This window comes from Hyperolius riggenbachi, chromosome 1 (assembly GCF_040937935.1).
Source record: "Hyperolius riggenbachi isolate aHypRig1 chromosome 1, aHypRig1.pri, whole genome shotgun sequence".
In the NCBI taxonomy this organism is placed as follows: domain Eukaryota; kingdom Metazoa; phylum Chordata; class Amphibia; order Anura; family Hyperoliidae; genus Hyperolius; species Hyperolius riggenbachi.
Genome location: NC_090646.1, coordinates 148776490 through 148799196, shown reverse-complemented (window position 1 = coordinate 148799196; position 22707 = coordinate 148776490). Strand labels below are relative to the sequence as shown.

The 22707-nt window shown below is 40.0% G+C and overlaps 1 protein-coding gene across 1 annotated transcript in view; it reads right to left on the bottom strand.

Annotated features, from left to right (window-relative positions):
• Positions 1-744: 744 nt before the first annotated feature.
• Positions 745-22707, bottom strand: part of RWDD4 (RWD domain containing 4) — a 38441-nt gene continuing 16478 nt past the window's right edge. The window contains exons 6-8 of the mRNA XM_068273637.1: positions 21092-21168; positions 5899-6213; positions 745-849 (exon numbers count right to left, since the gene is read on the bottom strand). Coding sequence (XP_068129738.1) covers positions 745-849; positions 5899-6213; positions 21092-21168 — 497 coding nt within the window. The remainder of the gene's footprint in view (positions 850-5898; positions 6214-21091; positions 21169-22707) is intronic.

The following is a 22707-nucleotide window of genomic DNA, read 5'->3' as shown; positions in this document are numbered from 1 at the left end:
CTCCTTCATTTAGAGTTATGTGAATTGGAAGGAAATGTCCTTCAGGATAATTACATAGTTACAGTTTAGCAATCTGCTAATGACTGCAAACATGCACAATGTTCTTGCCATGAAAGAGGCTTACCTGAGTCATTATTTCCACTTAATCCATGTAACCATATTCCAGCCAGGAGAATGCTCCAGCACCAGGCAGCATGCCTTCACACTGCTACATTTCTTAATTTCACAAGCTGCTTCTACAGAAACAATGCAGACTGCAGAGAAACACTGTAGTGGCATATCCCCTGCCATATACATAGCCATCTGGCCTTATGTGTGATGTGTCCCCATAGCAAAATCATTATAATGCCTGTTGTCACTCAGTCCTCCATCACATAGTCAAACCTTATTTACCAAATCATAGTGTTACGTGTGTCACTTGTAAAGAAACCCAAATCCGTTTTTATTATGAAAAAATAAAATTCAATAAATGTTTTTGCTATTTAAGAATGGTGTTCAAAAAGTAAATATGAAATATATTTTCACTAACTGATTTTAAGGAAAAATTTTTTATTTAATTTCTTACTGTTGTACTTATTTTGTAACAGAGTAACCAAGCAGCTCAGGGTGACCCAAACCACTAGGAATGTATAGGGGGATAAAAGAGACCAAAAAGTCTTCCTACTATAAGCAATGCTTGGCAATTTGCGGTGTCACCTGATCAGAAAGTAAGTTTCTCTTTGACTTTAAACAGTTAGTCTCTTTCTATTCTTCCTCATATTTATCTTGCCGATTCTTCTCTAGTGTGCTTCTTGCACCCTTAGCGCCTAATGTAGAAATTGCAGTGATAATGTCAATTAAGTCTGTAAGCTAAAAACCATGAAGATAACATTTATATTAGTTATAGCTGTTTAAATGCTTAAACATGGAGGTGCTCATGCTTGTCAGCCAGGCCGAAAAGTGCTTTTTGATCTTTACTGATCCGAGGAACCGGGCAAGCACCCACGAAACGCATGGCCTTTTATTGTGATTGAATAAAACTGTTTCCAGTTTTACTGGCTCAATTCTTTAGGAGAGATAAGACCAACACTGAACACTGTCTCTACTTTTTATACTGTTTTAATCATTTTATATATACTGGGCTCCTCCAACCTTGTTGTTATTAAATGCTTAATATGTTTTATTAACTGCGTAGTTAGTGTTGCGTAAAGTAAGAGGTTTATCCATATGTAATTATATGTCATGTCAGCCAACTCCATATCAAGGAAACGGTCTACACTGAAAAAAATGTGTATTTGTTTACTTGTTACTCGGGTTATTGTTATACATGTGTTTATGTTGAAATGAAGCTTATTGTGGACTTAGACACAGACAGCAGTAAATCCTCAGAGGTTTTAACCTGTCCCCATGCTTTTCAAAGTTATAACATTTTGGCTGGAGTAATCGGCAATTATTATTATTAGTGTTCATAGAAAATTTGCGAAATTGCGTTGCGAAAAAAAGCTTGCATCTTGCAGCATAAATCCACACATCACATGCAAATTCCCATCGACTTTAAAAATCACATAAGATTTTTAACATGAAAAAAAAACGAATGCGAAAAAAGATTCCGTTTTTGGAATGATAATTGTGAATCTTGCCTATTTATCAACATCAATTAAAATTAAAGCTCAAGTTCATTTAAAGGGAACCTGACGCGAGAAGTATACGGAGGCTGCCATATTTAATTTTGTTTAAACAATACCAGTTGCCTGGCAGCCCTGCTAATCTATTTGGAGTGTCTGAATCACACCAGTAACAAGCATGCAGCTAATCTTGTCAGATCTGACAATAATGTCAGAAGCACTTGATCTTCTGCATGCTTGTTCAGGGTCTTTGGCTAAAATTTTTAGAGACAGAGGACCAGCAGGATAACCAGGAAACTGGTACTGTCTAAAAGGAAATAAATATGGCAGCCTCCATATCCCTCTCAATTCAGGTGTCCTTTAAAAAAAATGAAATGTACACATATTGGTGTATGTCTCCCAAATGAACACTGCACTTACTTTTTGCGCTTTTTTTCTGCGCGGGGTAATCCCTTTCATATACAGCGTCCACATTCTTCTTCTCTTTCAGTGTTAGATCCTCCAGAACATTACTATATTATTACTTTAATTATTCTGCGAATTGTTTTATGACTTAAAATAACTACTTATGGCAGTCCTGGTGGAATGAACAGTAGAAGCAGCAGCAGAGTATAGAGACAAGAAAGCACTGCAGAGTACACAGTGCTATAATTTGCCTCCCTACAGAGAGATTAGCAGCATGTGCTGCTGGTCTGTTAGCAGATCTCCAATATACACCAGAAGAGTGCAGAATCCACAACTCATCCAAACACTATATGCCCCACACTGTTCAGCTCAGCAGGCGTGGTCACAAATAAACTCGCCATGGTTTATTTCATTCCATTGCTACTTCGCTTGCTGCTTAATCCTCAGCTTTTTTTCATTTAACATGAAGTAATGAAGAATACTCTGTAATTATAAGCCAGGAGACAACTGATAATCCATCTAGATACAAGATTGATGATATGCTCTTTCTGCAAAGCAGTTCACATGGAGAGATAATCCTTCAGGTCCTGATGAATCCCCACAAGGAGACAAAAGCAGTATCTGTTATACCTGTCCAATCTTTATAAATGGGCAGAGTCCAAGGGAAGTTCCAAGCTAGAACCAAACTGACGTCCCCTTAGCAACACACACTCTACCTGTTTGTGTACTCCCCTGGAGGGCATCACAGCTCTGCTGCTAATTACACACCGCTTCCCTCCATTAACAGCAGGTCAGAGCTGTCACTCATCGAAGCCACAAAAGAGGAAGCAGGCTCACTGTGTTTCCACACATTATTTGGACTTGAACATAGAACTCTCAGCTCAGGTTGCACAACCAGAACTTGTCTAGCAGGAGTAAAGAGAGCAGCAAATTCCTACAGATACACATTACACTAATGTGCAGTAGTGCAAGACTAATTATATATATTAATGTAACAAAAGTAAGGGCTATGTTACTCAAATGATTTGCTGCAGTAATGAAATTTCCATCTTCAGTAACTACTAATGTCCATTCTAACTGCTAATAATCATGTCACACTTGTAACTGTATACATAGCTATAATGGCTGCTGAAAATTTATGGAACAAACTCGTTGCTGTGATGTGGCCTGCTTCAGTCATGGACTTGGAAACATAATTATTGAAAGTAAAGAGTGTTTACAATCAGGACTCAGAGAAATAGCTAAATATAAAGCTAAAGTACATCAGTTTGAACCAATGTATCTTCCAAAGGAAGTCTTAGTATTTTGGGCTAGTTTTGTGATTGCACATTTCCCAAATTAGATAGCTGAGCAAGTGACAACCACTACTTCCTAATCCACCTTTGCAACTTCCTGTGTCATCTGCCTGCTTGGTGGGAGACTTGCGGTGAATTTAGAGTATCACAAGTGAACAGAAGAGGTCTCCAGTTAATAGATGTAAGCAGAATGAGAGTATTTGGTTAATAGTGTCTGAGCAATGCTGTACATAATATAGGCATTGTAATCATATTGCTTATTGTTGTACGCATATAACATGATGTAGTTTTTGAAAGAAATGGGGCCATGCCAGAAATCTGAGGACCTCTGTGAGAGATGACGTTAACGGCTCTATCATACCTTTCTACAAGTAAACACTTAGCCACTTCAGGATGAAAGGCCTATATACACTTCAAACTTAGGTCACCTAGAACAGTCATCTAAGATTGTTTTGGGCACTTTTTACAAGTGTGTACAAATGTCCCTCAACATCCTCTGACAAGGCAGCAACTCATTAGTGATCAAGCCTGCTGGAAATCCATGCCGATCGCTATTTCTATGTCCTGCCCAGATGCCAGTAACTCATTCCAGCAACTCATTCCAGCTCATCTTTTCCCTTTTTTCCATAGAACAGCACATGCTTATCAGTAGTGAACCAAACATTATAGATGTAAATTGGGGAGGCAGTAAGGAGAAGCTGTAAAGCTTTTCCCTCTTGAGTTCCCTCCAAAAATGCATTATCTTCATATTAAAGGGAACCTAAACTGAGAAGCCAAAGAGATCAGCAGGACTGCCAAGCAACTGGTATTGTTTAAAAGGAAACATTCATATCCCTCTTAGTTAAAGGAGTTATCAGGCTAATCTTAACAAAATAAGTGCTACTTACCCCGGGGCTTCCTTCAGCCCCAATCTCCCAGCATGTCCCTCTCCCCAGCTCTCCCCGTAGCCGTTCGCCACCGCTGCCTCCTGGTCCCCGGTGATGACGTCAGGCTGACCGTCGACTTGTACTGCGTCTGCTCAAGCGGCACTGTCAATCACCGCCACATGGACCAGAGCGGACTGCGCAGTAGTTCTAGGTGATTGACAGAGCCGCTCGTGCAGGCACAGTACAGGCTGACCTGGAGGTCGCTCTGACGTCATCGCCAGGGACCGGGACGGACCTGCGGCGAACGGCTGCGGGGAGAGCTGCGGCGAGGGACATGCTGGGAGCTTGGGGCTGGAGGAAGCCCTGGGTAAGTAGCACTTATTTTGTTAAGGTTAGCCTGATAACTCCTTTAAGGTTCCCTTTAACTAGAGAATGTAACGTTAGGTCCATGAGGATTTTTTTTTGGGGTGTATTCACTAAACTGCGGTAAGCACCGTGGCATAGCTAAGGAGTCGTGGGCCCCGATGCAAGTTTTACAATGGGGCCCCCCCAAGCACTCTATACATAGCAATTGATACGGTGCACCAAAACCTGCCGATGGCAACTACAGTGTCAGAGGTGCAAGAAGGGGATGGGGAGCAGTTTGTTAATAACTACCACTATTTAAAGTATCTATAGAAGTGATTATTATGAGCACAGGACCAATAGAGAGCTAATACTGTCCCCGGTGCAGTGGCTACCTCTGTAACCCCTATTGCTACGCCCCTGGGTAAGCAGAATAAAGTGAGTTGTCTTAGGTCCTGAGCCCACTAACGCAGTTGTGCGCAGTTGTGTCCGCTTTTCAGAAACACATCAATGTTACAGATGCTGAAAAGCGGACACAACTGCGCACAACTGCACTCAACTGCGTTAATGGGCTCAGGCCCTTATGCATGATGACTCGAGTGCATTGAATGTAATGTATTGCATTATACTCTATTCATTGTGCAGTATCGCACTTACTCACTTACTCATTGTGCGGTATCGCACTCATATGCATAGTCACCTAGGCCAAAAGAGCCTGAAACAGAAGCCTGCAAATTAGATTTTTTTTAACTCTGTAAAATTAATTAGCTATATTAGTGTGATAAACTTGTGGTTTCAGAATGTTATTCTGTCTGCAATGCATACACAAATTCCATATTGATTGGCCTATGACTGACCACATTTAAAACTTCCATGTTGTGTGAGGGCGGACAGATTTTTAATACAATCAAAACTGGATGTGTGTAGGCACCTTTAGACTAAAGCCTGGTACACACTTTCAATTATGATTGGCCAATTACTGACCAATTTTACCACCTCTATGTAGTGTGAGAATTTACCTACAATCTGCTCATAGTATTCAATGAGCTTGATTCATCAAGCAGCGCTGCTAAATCAGCACGGCTTAATGAGCTGTAGTGCGCCCTATGCACACCTTACATTGCTAAGGAAGCAATGTGCGTAACTAAGGAAGGCACACTCCTTACATTGCAGCGCACACTGCTATGTAAGGTTTGCACGGGGCGCACTACAGCTCATTAAGCCGCGCTGCTTTGCTTGATAAACCAAGCCCAATATTTGTTAAGCTTCATACTACACAGAGGTGGTAAAATTGGTCGGTAATTGGTCACTCAAAATAAAAAATGTGTTTCTTTCAAAAAATTAATAATGTGTACCAAGGAAAGATTTTCATATTGCACTCACTGTCTCTTCTTGTTCATGTGAAACTTGTAAGAACTGTCTAAAGACATCTACATTACTCCTTGGGCCGTGTTTTCCTCTAGCCCTGCATTTTGGAAACACAAAAGGAGAAGTCACAAATTGTAGAGGAATTACATCCACCAAACACACCTGCATAAGTCGTCCAGAGGAGGTGTAGCATCTCTGTATTCCAATGACGGTATTTTCTTTACAAAGCTTTACTTTGGCATCGTGACTCTTCCGATCAGTAAAACTAGCTGTGCGACTCCTTTGTAATCGATCCATATTTTCATGTATATGAGTGTAAGCTGTGATAATCTAGAAAAACCATAAACAAAACATAAAAAATATAAAATAAAGGTGATCAACAAAAAGGATATTAAATCTAAGATGTGTTTATCCATATGAAGTTATTGGTGACAGGACAATTTTAGTGGCAGGATCCACCTGCTCGTCGACAATGCCTTGTAGTTTACTGATGTTACTTGTAGTGGTTGCCAAACACTGGCCCTCTGCAGTTTACCATCTGCATTGGGTAACAACTGCCCTTGTTGAAGTACATGTGTATTTTAGACACATGGGCCCATATGCAATTCACTTTTTCTCCTGTGTTTTCTCCTAAGTGATATTTCCCCTACTTGTCATAAAATCCCTTTCAAACAACCAGCATGCAAGAAAATACTCAGAATAAATTTGATAGTACTTTTTCACCAACTTTTGTGTACTTATTCAATTGCAAAATGCTGAAAATTTAGTTTAAAGAGAAGATGAAAATTATCACTTGGGAGATAACTGAGGTGAAAACGTTAATTGCATATGCCCGTGGGGCCATATGCAATTCACTTTTTCACCCGAGTTTTCTCCCAGGTGATATTTTCACAACTTGTAAATAAAATGCCTTTAACACCATCAGCAAGCAAACAAATACTCAAAATAATTTTGGCAGTACTTTTTCACCTTATTTTTGGTACTTTTTCCATTGCAAAGTGCTAAAAAAGTTATTTTAAATCAAAGATGAAAAAGTACCTCCTAGGAGTAAACTCAGGAGAAAAAGTGAATTGCATATGGCCCATGGGGCCATATGCAATTAACATTTTCACCCGAGTTATCTCTTAGGAGATCATTTTCATTTTCTCTTTAAACTAACTTTCCAGCATTTTACAATTGAAAAAGTACCCAAAAGTTGGTCAAAAAGTACAATGAGATTTATTTTGAGTATTTTCTTGCTCGTTTTTGTGGCTTCAAATGCATTTTATGACAAGTTGTGAAAATATCACCTACTTTTTCTCCTGTCTTATCTCCTAAGAGATAATTTTCATATTCTCTTAAAAAAAAAAAAGCTTTTTACAAGCTGAAAAAGTACCCAAACATTGGTGAGGAGGTGTTGTTAAAATTATTTCAAGTATTTTCTTGCTTATTGGTGGTTTAAAAAGCATTTTATTATAAGGTGTGAAAATATCATCTAGGAGAAAACGCTGGTGAAAAAGTGAAATATGCAATTCACTTTTTCACCCGAGTTTTCTCCTAGGAGATAATTTTTAATTTTCAATTTAGGCTGGTTTCACACCAGGACGTTGCGTTTTAGGGGACGTTATGGTCGCACAACGTGCCCCTAACGCAACGACTGGTGCTCCCTGCTTTGGACGTCAGAGTGAGCCGCGTTGTGCAGCTCACTCTGGCGTCCGTGATGCCGTGATGCGCACTCTTGGACGCATGCGGCATCACGTGGTCCCGGCAGCCAATCGCCGCACAGAGCGGCCGCTCCAGGAAGTAAACACTGCACGTCACAACGTGCAGTGAATATTAATTACCCATGTACCTGGCTGCTCTCCGTTCCTCCCCAACGTTACTGCGCATGTGCAAACAGTCTAACGCGGCTCTGCCGCTTACAAAGTACTGCATGCAGTATGTTATATTATGGCGCAGCGTTACACTGTAACGCAATGTGGGCACTGTGAACAGCCCATTGATTTTTCATTGCTGTGCGGTGGGGTGCGTTACAGGCTGCTCTAACGTGCGCCTGTAACGTCCCACTGTGAAACCAGCCTTAAAATAACTTTCCAGCACTTTTCAACTTAAAAAGTACCAAAAAGTTGGTGGAAAAGTACTATCAAAATTATTTTGAGTATTTTCTTCCTTTCTGGTGGCTTAAAAGGCATTTTATTGACAAGTTTAAAAATATCACCTAGGAGATAACTCAGGAGATAAAGTTAATTGCATATGGACCATGGGCCCATATGCTATTAACTTTTTCACCTGAGTTTTCTCCAAGGAGATCATTTTTCATTTTCTATTAAACTAACTTTCCAGCACTCAGCAATTGAAAAGGTACCAAAAATTAGGTAAAAGAGTACTATCAAAACAATTTTTTTTTTTTTAAAGGCATTTTACTTACAAGTTTAAAAATATCACCTAGGAGAAAACTCAGGAGAAAAAAATAATTGCATATCGGCCATGTGCCCGTATGCAATTCACTTTTTTTTACCTGAGTTTTCTCCTAGGACCTAGGTGATAATTTTAAACTTGTCAATGAAATGCCTGTTAAGCCACCAGAAAGCAAGAACATGCTCAAAATAATTCTGATAGTACTTTTCCCCCTACTTTATAGTTGAAAAGTGGCGGAAAGTTATTTTAAATTGAAGATGAACATTTATCTCCTATGAGATTTTTTGTTTTTTTCTACCAATATAATTGCCAATAATAACCAATAACTTTCAGTTGGCTGCATGAAATAGTTTTTTTTTTATTGAAAAAAAACCCTCCCGCAGCCTCCCTGGCGATCTCAATAGAACGCCGGGGAGGTTAAAGGGTACCTGAGATGAATGATAACGGGCAATTTATACTTACCTGGGGCTTCCACAGCCCCATGAGGACCGTGGGTTTGATCGCTGTCCTACCCAGCCACTCCGTTAATTCAGGATCTTCTCTGGAATCTTTCAAAGTCGGGGGCAGTCGTGGTCTTCTGCACCTGTGTGGCCGGGCCTCGTGCACACCCATAACAGGTTTCCATGGCCTGGAGCGTTCTGTGCCTGCATAGGATGAACCTATCCATGGGAGCGTGACAGGGGGTACGTGCACAGTCAGGCAGAGCAGGCGCAGAAGACAGTCGCTGTTGAAGATACTGGAAGGGTTCTTTAATTAATGGAGTAAGAGAAAGGCAATTGAGCCCAGGGTCCTCATGGGGCTGGAGGAAGTCCCAGGTAAGTATAATCTGCCCCATATCATTCGTCTCAAGTTCACTTTAAAAGGCATTTTATTGATAAGATGTTAAAATATCAACTGATTATTTCTCCACAATGATCAACTCCTCTATTTAGGCATTTATCATATCTTTTTATAAAGTTTTCAATCCCTTTGTTGTAGTAGCCTCACACTTCTCCCCTATGAGTTGGAGGGATTGAGGAAGTGGAGAGGGGGGGGGGGGGGAAGCTTCATTTTAATGCTGCTAAACAAAGAGTTACTGGCGTTCTGCAATCATGTGACAAGAGGTACAGAAAGAAAAGGTCAACTTTGAGACTCTCCCTTTGAATCCCAACCGGGACACTATCTGCATGGAGTTCTCCCCATTTTGTTTTTCAGACTATGTCTATGCACGACTACAAGACCTCACCTCACTAGCGTCAAAACTCACCTCTTCAAGGTCTACCCCTCCCTCCTTGTGTATCCTACCTAGAAGTATGAGGGTGAGGAGTAGCACACCTTACCATAAGTTGAGTGCTTAACCATGGATGTAAAGCAGCATTCTATGTAGATCAGGCAGTCGAAAGGACTCCTTAGCATACCGGCTTTTCAGAAAGCAAATCGTATCTTAATTCTTCAATTCATGTGTCAGAACACCATATTGTTGACAATTTTTTCGGGGGCCACACAGGGTCCCCTTCTTCAGAACAGTACAGACATACGATGCAACATATGTCTGCCCTGTTCTGTAGAAAGGGACCCTGTGTGGCCCTGAAACAACTGTCAACATTATGGTGTTTTGACACATGAATTGAAGAATAAAGATAGGATTTGCTTTCTGAAAAGCCGGTTTGCTAACCAGTCCTTTCGACTGCTTGTGTATCCTACCTGATCGTGCATCCTACTCTCATCATACCGTGAACCTTAATTACTTGGACTACTACTACAGTGTATGATCTGGTATTGTGTGTCTTATTGCTTATTACCTGTGTTTATGTTGTTGGTCACCCCTGTTATCATTGTCTGTAATATTATGAATTGTACAGCGCTGTGTAATATGTTGGTGCTATATAATCCAATAAATAATAATAATGATGATGATGATAGGGAGATACTATACTGTATATCCTCACTATAATTACTTTTTTAATGATAATTAGTTAACGGTCTAAATCTTTTCTGTGTATACATCACCATTCTTAACTCAGGAGCGGATAGGTTTTTAGTAATTATGCAACAATTGTATCTATAGCCATATATATGTTTATACTAAAAGTCAATATCATAGCCTTATACTACCCATTAATAAGTCACACATACGTGTTCCTAATAAAATCTCTCATTTGTATTAAAAAGTTCTGATATTGGTAGTCAATAATCTGAATATCTCCATAATAAGAGCCCCCACTTAAAAACTTTGTTGGTCTGTACATCTGCTTAAAATAGTTTGCGTTTACACCAGAGGTGGTCAATTCATTATTTGAATGCAGATAATTCCAGCTTACATGTAAGGTTAAGTATGCCTCTCTGAATTTGTTCAATCCAACACACTTTCTTAAGATGTACTGGGGCCACTCAACACCAGTTCTCAGCCAGATATGCTGTAAAGGTACTTATCCCAACAGTCTCAGTTTTTTTTAACCATTAATACAAGATTTTTAAAACTTTCTAAACATGATCTTAGAATACTAGAGGAATATGCTGCCACCCAGTGAGCACTTTTACAGACAAGACCTAATAGCAGTAGTTGCTCAGTGCCTAAACTGAAAACAACTACTACTACCTGTGTATATATCTTGTATAACGCAGGCAATAACATTTTGAAGTCAGCTTATTTAGTAAAAATAACAATAAGTGCAGCAGTGCATAGAAGTAAGAGCCCACCTTTCCACCCAGATACAACAGCAAGAGGTGATACCCTCAGCAGCACGGTGGCATACTTGTTAGCGCTCTCGCCTTGCAGCGCTGGGTCCCCGGTTTGTATCCCAGCCAGGTCAACATCTGCAAGGATTTTGTATGTTCTCCCTGTGTCTGTGTGGGTTTCCTCCGGGCACTCCAGTTTCCTCCCACATGCCAAAAACATACAGATAAGTTAATTGGTTTCCCCTTAAAATTGGCCCTAGACTAGGATACATGCACTACACGATACATAGACTATGGAAGGGACTAGATTGTGAGCTCCTCTGAGGGACAGTTAGTGACAAGACAATATACTCTGTACAGCACTGCAGAAGATGTGAGCACTATATAAATAAATACCCAAATATTTGATGTGGCTTTAGTCAACTGTTTTATGGCAGATCTGTATTGCCAAAACAAGTTGTTTCAGATGACATTTTCATTTATAAAGATTCTGGATGAATCATGAATTTTCAGACACAATACATTCTAAATGACTCGTATGCCCCTAATTGTTATACTGTATATACTGTACATTGGAAATACATTTATATTAGTTATGTTTGAACCTGGTATGTTACAAGACCATATCTCTCCACCAGACTAAAAAAAAAAAAACACTTCACAACACTTTTTTAGAAAATGGTTAATGCAAAACCAGTGGCGTAGATAAGGAGCTGTGGACCCTGGTGCAAATTTTATATTGGGGCCCCCAATCACTATATATATATATATATATATATATATATATATATATATATATATATACATATATATATATATATATATATATATATATATATATATATATATATATATATACACACACACACACAACCACCGTGTCAGAGGTGCAAGAAAGGGGTGAGAAAGTGTGTTAATTATTACTACTGTTATCTATAGAAGTGATTATTGCCAGCACAGGACCAATAGCGAGCTAATACTGTGGTTGAGGAAGGGCCTCACGGGGCCCCTGTGGCCCAAGGGCCCCGATGCGGTCACAACCTCTGCACCCCCTATTGCTACGCCACTGTGCAAAACCTTAGAAAAATGTATTTTGTTTTTCTGCTTCATGACCTTGTTACATGTCTTCTAGCACAAGACAATTCACCACAGGTCACCCTTGAAAGTACTTTACCTTCACCCTTGTGGCAGATGGTGGCTGTCCTTGTCTTCAGTGACAGATGATCAGATACAGAGGAAAGGAATGATTACACTTGCATGGTGACTTGCCTATGAGAGATGCTCCTGCTGCTTACACCAAGAGGCACAGACTTGCCTGCTAAGTGATGTGAAAACAGCAGTAGGCAGAGCAACCTTAGCTTATTCATTCCTATGGAAACACTAATAATACAATGAAGGCTAAAGACTGGGGAGAGGGGCCGGACTCCGTAATGATCTCTTTCAGGCCACTTCTACATTTTGTTTCATGTGGGTGAAAGGTCTTGTAAAATTGGCCACTCTTCTAAATAACTGGAGTTTGTAGTGCAATGTCACACAGAATGATAGAGACCCAAAAAATGTAGCCCTTGATTTCATTGCATATTGCAAAACGCACAGAAAACAAGGGCACATGCTTTCCCAAGTGCGCTGCTATGTGATTTCTGGTGTGCATGCAAAGTATCAGTCATTTGCACCGGATGGGAGGGAAACACAACTGCAGCAATCAAAAATCATGCATCCTGTGGGTGTGTAATTTCAGACAGATTGCGTCACACTAGTGCGAACAGCAATGTGTAATGTAAGAAGCCTGTGCAATGGGGACAGGACTTTAAGGTGGCCATACACGTTCAGATTGCCACCTAATGTGGCGAACAGATCAATCCCTCTCTGATCTGAATAGAGAGAGGTTGGATTCCCCCCCCATACACTGCACACAGATTTTAATTAGATTTCACCATGAACTGTATAGAAAATTGGTTGATTTGTATTAAACAGTGCTACACTATGGGCAGTCAACCTATTGCTGCTTCCCTGCCACATCCGATCGATTAAAATTTACTGTCAGGTCCAATCATTATTTTGATCGATTCTTTGCACCAAACCAACTGAAATTATTATCGATGCTTTTTGTTGCATCACAGATAACTGGCAAATTCTATCAGCATGATAAAATCCTCCATTCATAAAAAAAACTTGCTCATATAGTAGTCAATATTGTCAGATTCAAAGTTCGTTTTTCTATTAACATTGAATCCAGCTAAATGTATTTGGTGGGTCCCAGGAAGAGTGTGAGGGAGTCCGCAGGTAGCAGCAGTGCACAATGTGCACTTCCCACTGCTTTATATTGCCATCAAGCAGGACAAAACTAGCAACTGCAGTGGTCAGAATGATATTAGACAGCCTTTCAGCTGAAATCTTATCGAATATTTAAACAGAGCAAGGTGGTAGCACAGGTAAACCAGTATTTGGAAGATATTGATAGTTTCCCTGTTCTATAACTAACTATATAGTATGTGAGCACCTTTGAACCTCTATCCCTACTTTTGTTAAAGTGGCCACAAACAATACAATTCAATAAAATGATCCAATTTTACAGCAATTAGATAAAAGCGATCGGTTGTACAGAAAATGTAAAGTTTTTTTTTTTTTAATTTGTTTGTTTAAGAAATCTGAATGAATTCAGTTTTTTTTTTGTAATCAAAGTTGATTGAGGAAGTGGTGGATTTTTCGGATCAATCTTTATGAGAATTGAATAGTGTAGGGTAGATTGTCAAATTATTGATTTAAAGACCAGAGCAATTTTTTCAGAGTTTTTGATCATTTCATTTCATAATTGGGGAAATATTGAACACGCGTGTTACATATTGGTCAGATTTCTCAAATAGATTGATTGTAATTCTTGAATTGAAAATACATTGTGAAAAAATTGTATGGTGTGTTGCCACCCTTACTTGTGACTGCCAATAATGTTCATATTAGGTGCCAAGATACAGGATTTGCCTTTAGGCTGCTTTCACAGTGGGACGTTACAGGTGCACGTTAGTGCAGCCTGTAACACTCCCCCAACGCACAGCAATGTAACACAAGTTCACAGTGCCCACGTTGCGTTACATGAAACACTGCACGTTGTAGTGAAAGTGCAGCATGCTGTGCGTTCAGACTGTTTGCACATGCTCAGTGGGGGGCGGAGAGGAGGCGGGGAGATGCCGCTACAGTAACCGCGCACATGGCTACTTAATATACACTGCACTGGCGGCCGCTGATTGGCCGGCGGGACCACGTGATGCGGAGTGTCTCGCTCCACATCACGTGGTCCCGCCGGCCAATCAGCGCCACTCTGGGAGACCTTATGCGGATAGAGCCGCCTAACGCGGCTCACTCTAACGTCCTCTCCCGCACCACCATGCGTTGCGTTAGGGGCACGTTATGTGACTATAACGTCCCCTAAAACACAACGTCTTAGTGTGTAAGTAGCCTTAAAGACCCTCTTTAGAAGATTATCCCACTCCCAGTATGTAGACCCTGATATCAAACTTTTCTTGCTTGCTTTCGGGTCCTGGTACCTGGTAAGAATCCGCCTATTGCTTTGTATTTAAATGTTTTTGGTTTTTATAATGCATGGGTAGACGGTTGCCCCACCATTCCTCAGAATGCATTAATCCAACCCTTTATACCAGCTATATATTTAACCCTTACCCTAGTGTTCATATGCAAGAGTTTCTCTGACTTAAAGAGGAACTTTAACCCAAGACTGAACTCCATCCCAATCAGTAGCCAATACCCCCTTTCCAGCGAGAAATCTTTACCTTTTCTTGAATAGATCATTAGGTGGGTCTGTATAGTTGATATTGTGGTGAAACCTCTCCCACAGTGCCACAGTGTGAGGTCTTTGCCATGGCCATGACTATTTCCAGTCTGTGAACCTTGATGCATTGTGGTAGATAACGGCTGATGCTGTCAAGCAAGCAGAATTTCCCTCAGTGCATATGACTAAACTGTGTGTCGGAAACACGTCAGCTGCCCTTTTGGTGTGCTAAATACAGTTTCTGGATTTTTATATTATTATGGTGTGCTGCAGGCTTCTGTGCGGAATTCATGCAACTGTGGACTATTTTTAGCAGGAGGATAAATTATTTATCTCATCAGTATTTTCACTTAAAGGGAATCTAAAGCCACAAAAAAAAAAAAAAATTAAGTTACCTGGGGCTTCTTCCAGCCACTTGGACTCCTACTGTGCCCACAACGTCCTCCTGATCCCCTCCGGGCAGTGTCGAAAACCTCCACAAAGCACGCACTCCTGTAACCGGGAGTGTTCTGCGCATGCGCAGTATGTGTAATTCGCGAGTGCGCATGGGCAGAACGCACCCAGCGCCAAGAGCGCGACTAGGGTTCACGCATGCGCAGTAGCCGCCGGCGACAGCTCAGCTTAGCAGGGGTCTTTGCCGCTGCCTGGAGGGGATCAAGAGGACGTTGTGACACAGTAGGAGTCCAGGGGGCTGGAAGAAGCCCCAGGTATGTTAAAAGCTTTTTTTTTTTTTGGACTTGGATTACCTTTAAAGAGACTCTGTAACAAATTTTTCAGCCTTAGTTCTTCTATCCTATAAGTTCCTATGCCTGTTCTAATCTGCTCCGGCTTACTGCAGTCTTTCCTAACTGCACTGTCTCTGTAATAAATCAATGTATCTTTCCTCTGTCCTGTTTGTCGGGCTTATGCTGGGAATACACGGTTCGTTTTTGCCTTCGTTTAAACCTTCGATTCGTTCGGTAAACGAATCGAGTGTTGAAAACGTATGTGAAAATAGTCATAATCTCATTATAGTTTCGATTAATAGACCCCAAAAACGAACGACTAGTGATCGAACATGTTTGATATTATCTCTCTTTATCCATCTAATCGAGCCATTGGTAGGCTTGATGGCTGTTCAGATCGATTATATATTCGTTTATGCTAGTCCGTCCCTGTAAAAAGGGATTTTCGTTTCGTTTCTTTGCAGCCTTCGATCATTGGAAAAACGAAACCATCAGAATCGAAAAAAAAAACGAAACCGTGGGTGGTGATATTAACCGTATGACCGATTATTTCGGGATCGATAAGGACAAAAGGCACAACCGAAATGAAGGTTTAAACGAAGGCAAAAACGAACCGTGTATTCCCAGCATAAAGCTTGATTGTGTGGAATGTGCAGGGCTGCTTGTGATTGGTAGAAGCGATACACACCCTCTGCAGGCCCCCTGCATACTCTGAATGACTCATACACTATGCTTAGCTGAGCCTATTAGAAGCTGGTTAGTTTGTTTGTAAACACTGCCTAAAACTGTTAATTACAAGCCAGGATTGCAGCAGAGAGTGGCAGAAACAGCACAGAGGGGCACAGGAGAAAATAATGAATAGAATGGTATGCTTTTTATTGTAAGAATATTAGAGTACAGATTCTCTTTAAGATTTACTGTAAGCAAACAGGCAGAGAGAGGAGAGCATGAGGTACTAATTTCTAAAAGTATTTCTAAAAATGCTTCTTACTTGTTTTTGTTGCTGATTCTCTGTCTCAAAACCCTTCTGAATTAACAGATCTGGCATTTTGCAGACGTGGCTCAGATACAGGATGAATGATCATTGTCACATTAATATCAAATCAATGATAAAGTGTAGGACATAAAACATGAATGATTATTAGGAATAAAACATTGAATAGTAACACTGCATTCTGAAGGGCAGCCCCTCAATATTTATATTGTAAAATGAGAATACATATGGTAGTCTCTATATTCCTCTTACTTCACATTTCCAAAGACATTTATGCAATGTATTCCTTTATATAGAAAGCAGTAATGGTATCTATAAAAATGAGGGATGTATAATAAATAGAGAACAGAACACTTGCAAAAGTGATCAAAAAAGACTACACTGACAACCACTGTTGGTTCATCACTCTTAACTTTTACACAAACAAAACATAACAAATGGAATGTGCAACTGGCAAGCACCTCGCTTGCTCCAGGAGGCTTCTCCAGATAATTACAGTAGTTTGTAAAACAGTCAAACCAGTATAATCATGACTTGATGAACTCTGCAGTAAACAACATTTATCATCGTTCCTAATGTGAGGAGGGTTTACAGTAGATCTGAGAAATATAGTGGCCTATAACTGGAGCTGGGAGGGATGTCAAGCTTACAGTACAACTAAGCTGATCTCATAAACCAGACACAGAAGTATTTGACATTTGTGCCCACTAACCTCACTAGAAATTATTGTTTATTGAAAACCATGCCATATCTTGTGCTAACCCTCATGCTTGAGCAGTACCGGTAAGCACTATCTGCAACCCCCCAAACCAGCTTATTGCGAGTAAAATGTGCTGTGAAAAGTTCCTGGAAACTCAGAGTAGCCAAGTACAGTTCCCAAGGGACAAATCAGGATGAGACACTTCCCTCCTAGGTATTTCGACATGGTTACATTTCGGCTGCTGAGTGACAAGGGAAGGTTAAAGCCTTCCGTACATGGACCAACTTTCTCCTGATGTGCCCAAACGATACATCCCTCTTTGATTAACAACTGATCAGAGAGGGCTCTATTGCTGCCACAATCTGCAAATCAATTTTTAATAGGTATCTATTAAAAAATAAATCACTACTACTCCCCCTGGGTGCAACCCCTCAATTTTTCTGACTGGTACATTGGTCAGGATTTTTGAAATGTTTCATCAATTATGATAAAATGATTGGAAACACTGAGAAAATTGCTTGAGTGTATATATTAATAAATTGACAATCTGCCATATGCCAATTTTCATAAAAATTGATTAGAAAATATCCACCACTCCCAATCAACTTTTATGGATTAAAAAAAGGGAAATCTGATCAGATTTGCTGCTCGAATTTAAAAAAAAAGAAAAAAAGCTTTCGAATTTTTGGGAAATCTGATTTTTTTTAATCGAAAAATCGGATCACTCTATTGTATCGTGTGTGTCAACCTTAAAGAGAATCTGTATTGTTAAAATCACACAAAAGTAAACATACCAGTGCGTTAGGGGACATCTCCTATTCCCCTCTGTCACAATTTCGCCGCTCCTCGCCACATTAAAAGTGGTTAAAAACAGTTTTAAAAAGTTTGTTTATAAACAAACAAAATGGCCACCAAAACAGGAAGTAGGTTGATGTACAGTATGTCCACACATAGAAAATACATTCATACACAAGCAGGCTGTATACATCCTTCCTTTTGAATCTCAAGAGATCATTTGTGTGTTTCTTTCCCCCTGCAGCTATCTTCCACTGAAGTGTAAGGCTGTTTCTTCCTGCAGAGTGCAGACAGCTCTGTCTGTATGTAATTCCTCAGTATGTGAAAGCCCAGCCAGCTCAGAGGAGGATTTATCCAGCTTGTAAAAGATAAGAGAGAAGAGAGAAGCTGCCCTAATCTAAATAATACACAGGCAGTGTGCAGAGAGGGGCCTGGAGGGGGAGATGCATCACAGAACCACAACACTGAAGAACTTAGCAGCCTTCCAGACACAGGCTGACAAGTCTGACAGGGGAAAGATACATTGATTTATTACAGAGACTGTGATAGTACAAAGTGCTGCAGTAAGCCAGAACACATTAGAATAGCTTTTGGAACTTGTAGGATGATAAAAAACAGGATGCAATTTTTGTTACGGAGTCTCTTTAACAGAAGCAGGCTAGAGCATATTAATAATAATAATAATAATAATAATGGCAGTATTTGTATAGCGCCTTTCTCCTGTCGGACTCAAAGCGCTTGCGAGGCAGCCACTAGAGCGCACTCAGTAGGCAGTAGCAGTGTTAAGGAGACTTGCCCAAGAAACTCCTTACTGAAATAGGTGCTGGCTTACTGAACAGGCAGAGCCGAGATTTGAACCCAGGTCTCCTGTGTCAGAGGCAGAGCCCTTAACCATTACACTATCCAGCCACTGCATTATGGCATTAATATTACATTACTCCGAGGCATCAAGAGGTTGTGGCTAGGGATGGTCAATGAGGTGCAAGTAATTTCAAGTCAATGCAGATTTATGCAAAAATTTTTAATGCAAATGTATTAAGCTTGAAAATGAAATTTTACCTACCTCAGCAGGATTTGATTGGTTAATTTTCAAGATGCACAGATTTGCACACAAAATTTGCATAATCCTGCATTAACTCAAAATTATTTGCATCTCACTGAGCAGGTCACGCTAACATGTTTCAGATTGATCACCTTCCCAACACAGCCAAATTCTATGTTTTAGGAGATTACTGACCATACAAAATAACAAATGCCGAGTGAGTTTACATCAAACACGGTACTTCTTTATTAAACTGGAAGCCCACAAAAACGGCTCCACTTATAAAATGTGACCTCTTTAATAAATTACTGCAGTAAAATAAGAAAGAATTTGGAGATGTACAGAGTCATGATGGATCAAAAGGTTGCACTTCTTTCCTATTCATCCTCGTGGGAGCCCGTTTTAGCCAGCTGAAAATAGAGAATACAGACTGTAAAACATCTTGATTGGCATAGTTGCAAAGATATGTCATACAGGGTATCATAGGTGCGTAGTCAATGGTGGATAACAGAATGGACAACTAGCAAGAACAGTAGAATTTTACAATAGAAGACTTTGCATTCCACATTTATACAACACATCCTACAGCAGTCGGTAATCTAAATTATATCAGACAATAGTATTGCAACAGGCAATAGCAAACAAGATGAACAAACAAAGTAGGAATGTGGACTGTTCAACTCCAATGAGGAGGAGGAAAAATAGGACAGCAATATTTGGTAGGGTCCTGATCACTGGAAGAAAATATAGATCTTAGTTAGAAAAAAGAAGTAGCTTAAGGGTGAAGGGAAAGAAATGTAAAGGGAAAGAAATGTGAAGGATAAGGAGCAGAATGGTGATTGGCTGGCTGTCATGCTGAACTTTTGGCTTCAATCATGTTTGGTAGAGGCTGGGTTCACACTGCAAGGATCAAAAACTGATCCTTTTAGTTTCAAACGGATCAGTTTGTTATATTTGGACATCAGTTTTTCACCCATGCGTTTTGTTCCATTCCCCATTGCTACCCACTCAGTATACCCATCGGCATCCGTTTCATCCAGTCAATCTGGAAAAATCGTGCAGGACAGAAACTTGAGTTCTTTTCACCACAACAGACCAAATGGACCCATTATGAACGGATCCTATTGCTCGACATAGGATCCGTTTCCATCTGTTCTGTGAAAGGAGCCTTACACACATATAACAAGCTTGCAGCTAGTAGAGTCAGAATGGAGGAAGAACCCTTGATTCAACAACTATTTTTATGAAGTTTCACAAATTATCAGGGCCCATTCACACTGGCCAGGCTTCCCCTTTACACACCTACAATAGAGACCAGCATGGGAGTAATTTTTCAGATCAACCCACCACCTGATTTGCTGATGGATCCGATATTCTCACCCCACAAATTTTCAGACCTGCAACCTGGACCTGACTTTTTCCTTTTTCTCCTAAAATACATGTGGAAAGGCTATAAAGTAAATAAAACCTATTTTTATACATTAACAAAGCGAATTATTCTTTTAAAGATTTTAATAAAAACAGAGAGAAGTAACAGTCCTCAAATAACGAAGAGCAGAACAGGGCACCCACATCCTTGATAAACAAGATACAGAGAATTGTCATACTTGCTGTAACTACCTGCATCTACCCACTATACTGTACTTTCTACACATACCCAGCCTGCAACCTGATTCAGATGAATGAGGTTAACCAACTCGCAACTTCAGGAACCCACAGTTTCCCAAACATGGTAAATATAACATTCATATGCATTAAAAACGGCAAAAACTCATTGGTTCTGATGTACAATATGCTTATCTGGTCCTAAACAACCTGTGTCAATATCCATGCTAACAAGTGGTCCTACTTGGCAATCGGCCTCACATAAAATTTAAGTGTAACATTTTGTTGCTATACAAAAAGAACATAAAAGGACTTCACCATATGCAATGCAAAAAATAAATAATTATCTGCAACCTAACAATTTTAATAATTCCAAGAGTATATTTAAACCATATCTTTCTACTTACATGCTAGATGATTATGAACAGCCAAGGGACCCATCAATTGGACAATGTAATGAAAAAAGAAAAAATTAGTCTTCACATACATGAAAAAACCCTCACCATACAGAAGTTGCCAAAACATTAGTCGTTACCTTAATTACATCAACCCAGTTCCATCCCCGTGGCAGTTCACCTTTGTGGTCTAAAGATACAAAGCACATTAGTCATTTTTGATTTATTATTATTATTATTATTATTAAAACTTTTTTTTTTCTGACAACACTTTCAATAAGAACTCTGAGCAAAACAGACTTTTAAACATGTATTCTAAATCGTATAATTAACCCAGGATGTGTGCTATGTCACCTGACCAGCATGTGCAAATTCCTTTGATTGCATAATATGACCAAAATAAAGAAAGAATTGGCATATACTGTAACTTCATCACCTGTTGCAAATATATACAATAACACTTTATACTATATCTTCAATACAAAATACAATCATTCAAAACCAAAGAATTCCAACTCCTTTCCTGATTGTGTGCAAAATTGTATCAATTTCATCATAGTCGTGGGTTCAGTAAGAGCCCACCCTGTGCCGAACCTGGGTTCAGAATAAAGGTCTAAAAATGAATTACATTCCAACAGTGCTATAATTCATACACAGTATTCATATACGGTGTCATGTCATCCCAGGGGGCGCTTTTGCCAACAAGACGGACTCCTAGGAGGAAGAAGGTGAGCAGTGTGTGGATCCCAGACAGGTGAGTTCACCAATTCTCTTGCCCTGGTTCCCCAGGCTGTGGCCAATCTTGCCCACCCCTAAAAGCATTAGTACCAGTGATGTATTAGTAATCAAGTCTTTGTGGACATAAAAAAAATTCTTAAAAAAGCAGCAGTAAACTCATGTCCTAATATAGGACCACTGCATGAGCAGTAAAGAGAAATTTCATAGACTTTTATATTACCAGGCGGTATCGACTAAAATGTGCAATGCATGTTTCCAGGTCCAATGTGCTGAATTACAGCCACACAAACCAGTATTAAAATGCACACGGTTCGCATCAGAAAATGTATTGTACGTATTAAAAAGCACAAGACCTTAATGTGAGGGTTAACACAGTTGTCAGTCACTAACATTTCATATGTGAGGAGAACTACTTAAAACTCAGTAAGAATGCTGCTGCTTTTCTCTTCCCCCTGATTTTAATCATGGGCAACAAAAACAAACAAGCTAATTCGCTTACCTCCCCCCCCCCCCCCCCCCCTTAATGGTTTAAGCAAATTAGCTACAGATAAAGTGATTTGTTAGCCCAAAATACTGTAACAATAATCAGATAATGGCTAACTAATAGGGGCAGCACGGTGGCGTAGTGGTTAGCTCTCTCGCCTTGCAGCGCTGGGTCCCCGGTTTGAATCCCAGCCAGGGCACTATCTGCAAAGAGTTTGTATGTTCTCTCCGTGTCTGCGTGGGTTTCCTCCGGGCACTCCGGTTTCCTCCCACATTCCAAAAACATACATATAAGTTAATTGGCTCCCCCTAAAAATTGGCCCTAGACTACAGTACTTACACTACATAATATAGACATATGTCAATGGTAGGTATTAGATTGTGAGCTCCTTTGAGGGACAGTTAGTGACAAGACAATATATATATATATATACACTGTACAGTGCTGCGTAATATGTCGGCGCTATATAAATACTAAATAATAATAATAATAATAACTGAATGAAGT